Below are 4,837 nucleotides of genomic sequence, written 5' to 3'. Positions count from 1 at the left end.
AATATGGTATAAAGATGTTGGAATTAAGTACAAGGATGATAGATATCATAACATGGAAGCCTAATCTATCCTGGGATACAGTGGTTATAAAGTGAGGAAAGGCTTAATTATCTTAATTGTCCAGATGAAGGAAGAACACGCAGGACAGAGGAAATAACATGTCCTTGTGGTAGGGGAAAGCTAGAAAGAGTTTAATTGTGAAAGAGGGAAAGGGCCCAGGGTGCAAATGAAGTTAGAGACATGGCCAGGGCCATAACCATGCGGCCTCGCAAATCATGTCTAGGATTTGTATCTTATCACACAGGTAGTAGAGAAAGTTTCATCAGGAGAGTGATGTGACTGCTTTCCATTTTAAGATTTTCTTTTAAGGATTTTATTTATTTATGAGAGAGAGAGAGTGTGTGGGGGGAGGAGCAAAGGGAGAGGGAAGCAGACTCCACACCGAGCATTTACCCGATGCAGGGTTCGATTCCAGGGCCCTGAGATCATGACCTGAGCCAAAACCAAGAGTCGGATGTTTGACTGAGCCACCCAGGCACCCCTTCATTTTAACATTTATCAGGCAGGGGGTAGGGAGAAAAGAATGGAGGGGACAATTTCTGAAAATGAGACAGGCCATGTTGGCACTCTTCCACAGCCTGCCAAGAAAGGAAACACCTTGAACTAGAGCAGGTGTTCTTTCCCAGAAACTGCTCTTGCTCCCATGCAACTTCTGGAGACATAGTTAATTGTCGTGGGGTGTGTGTGTGTGTGTCGGTGGGGGGTGGGGAAGAGGTGGCTACTGGCATCTAGTGGGCCAAGAGCACCGCCAAATACCTTCCAATGCATAGGACAGTCCCTACAACTAAGAATTATGCATTCCAAAATGTCAGTGGTGATCGGGTTGTGAAACCCTAGACTAGAAGGTAGGCAGTAAGAGGACTAGATAGATTTATGGAGAATCTGGAAGACAGAATGGGCCACATTCGGGATGGATTTCATATAGTAGGAGGATTCCAATTAGATGGGTGGAAATGCTGCTTACTCAGATAAGAAAAGAAATATTTTATTCTTCCTAAGGAAGAGCAAAAGTTCAATTTCATACACATAAAAGTTAGAAACCCTTATGAAACCTCCAAATTGAAATGTCTAGTAAGTAATTGGATATCTGAGTCTAGAATTAAAAATAAAAAGAGGATGGGGCGCCTGGGTGGCTCAGTCATTAAGCATCTGCCTTCGGTTTAGGTCATGATCCCAGGGTCCTGGGATCGAGCCCCGTGTTGGGCTCTCTGCTCGGTGGGAAACCTGCTTCTCCCTCTCCCACTACCCCTGCCTGTGTGTCTCTCTCTGTCAAATAAATAAATAAAAATTAAAAAAAAATTAAAAAAGGTGTGTATGGAAATAAACACTTGAATGGCACAGAATATGGGTTGTATTTTAAGCCATGAAGGGGAGGTGCCTCCCCTATAGAGAGAATATGTCGAGAGATGAGCACCAAACCTGAAGAAACATTATGTAAAAGTACCCAACCAAGGGTACAGAGAATTAAGTGGAAAATGAGGAGTGGATGTCATGGAACAACATAGGTGAACACGTTTCAAAATTAAGGGCACAGTCACTTGTGTTGAATGTGACTAAATGTTCACATAGGATCATCCTAAAAATGTCCATGGCATTTAACAGCATAGAGCCACTGCTGAGCATGGCAGTGAAGTTTCAGAAGAGTGTTAAACCAGATAGAGACAATATTGTTATTGAAAAGTGAATAAGAAGTGAGATCGTTGACAAACTTCTTAGAGAATTCCATCTTTAAAAATTAGAAGAGCCTTATCATCACAAAGGAAATGACACTAGTTGACATTTTTGGATTGAAGAAAGTTGACCATGTCACAAGGCTGAGAAAACAGAACTATTAGAATGGATGAGACTGAAACTGTTTGAAAGAGAAAGAAATAATAACTGATCGAGGCCCCAAAGCCAGCTTTGTGTGGAGTGGGGGTGGGGGACAGATATCTTAGGGTCACTTAAGGCACTGAAGTTGATATGCTGAACTTGAGAATTATATGTAATTATGAAAGAGATACTTATTTTCACTTAGCATTTTTCTTAAATTAAAAAAAACAATTAGTTCACTATAAAGATAGAAAGTTAATGATTTGATATATTCTTTCAGTTCATAAATAATTTGGAATACCCACCATGTGCCAGTCGCTAGGTTAAAGATGACTAAGCCCTGTTGCTGACCCCCACATGTGACTCTTCTGCAAATTCAAAAGGCTGAAGTTGGGGTGCCTAGGTGGCTCAGTCCATTAAGTGTCTGCCTTCGACTCAGGTCCTGGGATCAAGCCCCAGGTGGGGCTCCCAACTCGGCAGGGAGTCTTCTTCTCCTTCTCTCTCTGCACCTCCCCATGCTTGCTCTTTTTCTCTCTCTCTCTCAAATAAATAAATACAATCTTAAAAAAAAAGACTGAAGCCTTACTCATTCTGCATGAGCCATATCAAAAGACAACCCTTGCAATTCCTTCTCTATATGTGAGTGAGTGAGTGTGTGTGTGTGTGTGTGTACCAAATAGATAGCTTATAACATACTAAGATTCTTATGTCAGAAGAGTCAAAGCTTGGCTGAGATGAACACCTGTCAGATGGGGAATTTGATTTGGGATTTGGGCTTTAAGAGATGAAAAGGACTTGGAGAAGTGAGCAAAACATTTGGTAAAAATTCATAAGCAAAACAATGGGCAGACTCTTCCACTGGTGCTAGATAAGCAAATACTATAGGAGATTAGAAAAAAACAATCACCTGGGAAACAAGTAGGAAAGATCAAGTTACATAAATAGCTTTTTGTTTCCAATTTCTAAAAGATACTTTAAGGCAGAAGTTGGATATTATAATAAGTGAAAAAGAAAGACATCTCTAATTCCAGGACTTTTCTTTATACCATTGATTTTTTTTATAGTGATAAGGATGATTTTAACTACTTAGTATGAAGGTAAATTTTCTGCTTCTTTGTCTTTCTAGAATGATGAGCAAAAAAGAAGCTCAGCAGGGAGTGAAATGAATCACTCTCTGAGGTGTCTCATTTCTCACTCCCAACTGAGTTGGCAAAGGTTAGCACACTATTAAAATTCAAGTTTTTGCAAATGTATTTCATTGGTAGTCAACTCACTCAAAAGGTGTATCAGTTCTTAACAATTATTCTCAGTGATAGTCTAAGTGTTTGCCAAAGAATTCTCTGCCTCACCTGGAAAAAGAATCCAATAACTCCATACTGGATAAAACATGAGTTGCTTATTGATGACAAGCTAAATGAGAGGACAAATAGAAGGTAGTTTGAAACAATCATCTTCATGGTAACTTTGCATACTAAAAAATTATTAACTAAAAGAATTAAGAAGTTGTTCCTTCAGTGGTTGCATTTGCGAATTTCATAAAAGAGGTAGGACTTCATAAGTAGGCACCTCAGATAAAATGCAAATGTTATCACATTGAAATGTTATTTTTCCACCTGGGCATTCATTGTTCATGTGACTCTGGGAGTGGAAAAGACAAGCTTCTCGAGTTGTTGGCATAGCTATGTGGTTCCTGCTGGCTTTTAAGACAGGCACACATGGGTGACTACATTAGTGATAATTCCTATCTCGTACCGTTGTTGCAAGGATTAAATGATGCCACAATTTTCAATGTTGCACACATGGTAAATGCTCAATAAAACATATACAAATATTTGGGAGGGAGGTGCTGATGATTGTTAGGAGTACATTGCTGGTAACAATTTAGACGTTCATGCTCAAAAATCCCCAGTCAAGCTTGTGAAGAAGGGAGAGTACTATGTGTGTCATGACAAATGTCTTTCGAAGGCAAACCACATCTTACTTCCAGAAAAAAAAAAAAAAAAGGTAAGACGAGGAGTGCCTTCTATAAACCTGAATAATTAAACAGCAGTTAAGAACACATTAATGTGTTCAGTTATAATTATGGCCTAGGTGAATTGGTTGTTTTCATGACAAGACATGCACAAGAATGGGGAGGGTCTGAATCACATCTAGTGCAGTGAGGGTATATATATAAACATGCCTGGGAGAAAGAGGGGATATCAGAACATCTCCTCACTGTCACTCAGCTGAACTCACATCTCCTGCCAACAGGTCCTGCAGCTGCTGCTCTGGAAACTACTCCTCCCGCTCCTTTGGGGCATACCTGCGCTCCCCAAGCTCCTCCTGTTGCTCTTCCTGCCCCAGCAACCTGGTCTACCACACTGACTTCTGCTCTCCCAGCACCTGCCAACTGGGCTCCTCCCTCTCCAGTGGCTGTCAGGAGACCTGCTGTGAGCCCACCAGTTGCCAGACATCCCGTGTGGTGTCCAGCCCCCTCCAGACGTCCTGCTATCACCAGAGGACCTCCATGCTCTGCGATCCTTGCCGGTCAATTTACCCTGGGTCTCTAGGCTGTGGATCCAGCAGAAATTACTGCCTGGACTGTGGATCACTTGGCTTCAGACCCCTGGGTAATGGAATCTGTGGCTTCCCTTTCCTGGGCTATGGATCCAGATTCTGCCGCCTAACTTACTTGGCTTCTAGGAGCTGCCAAACTTCTCGTTGCCAACCAACCTGCAGATCTGGCTAGAGTCTATATTCTACTACCTAGAAAAGTATAATTAAATAAAAATCCTATTAATATGAAATTGTTTATCTCATCATACTCATCCTGTTTTCCTTCTGTTTTCTTCTATTTTCCCTCTTACTTCTTTAGTTAAAAATGAACCAAGAGGTCTTTTTTTTTTCCTTCAAATAAACTCATATAATTTGATATCAGATAACAGGTCAATGTTAATTTAAAGAAAAAGCTATCCATTGGGAA

General features: G+C 40.9%; 1 protein-coding gene across 1 annotated transcript; it reads left to right on the top strand.

The window, feature by feature from the left end:
• Window positions 1-1,466: 1,466 nt before the first annotated feature.
• Window positions 1,467-4,603, top strand: LOC118018754 (keratin-associated protein 13-1-like). Its single transcript, XM_035017495.1, has 2 exons — window positions 1,467-1,500; window positions 4,062-4,603. Exons 1-2 carry the CDS (start codon window positions 1,467-1,469, stop codon window positions 4,601-4,603), a joined length of 576 nt encoding a protein of 191 aa, XP_034873386.1.
• The last annotated feature ends 234 nt before the right edge of the window (window positions 4,604-4,837 follow it).

This window comes from Mirounga leonina, unplaced genomic scaffold (genome assembly GCF_011800145.1).
Source record: "Mirounga leonina isolate KUSES-001 unplaced genomic scaffold, KU_Mleo_1.0 Mir_172, whole genome shotgun sequence".
Taxonomy (NCBI): Eukaryota; Metazoa; Chordata; class Mammalia; order Carnivora; family Phocidae; genus Mirounga; species Mirounga leonina.
The sequence above is the reverse complement of the archived record's forward strand: the minus strand, read 5'-3'. Positions and strand labels throughout refer to the sequence as shown.

Coding starts and splice junctions, on each gene's coding strand:
- LOC118018754 (XM_035017495.1), top strand. CDS start 1,467: ATGAGCACCAAACCTGAAGAAACATTATGTAAAA. Junction 1,501..4,061: donor TGAAGAAACATTATGTAAAA/GTACCCAACCAA, acceptor CATGCCTGGGAG/AAAGAGGGGATATCAGAACA.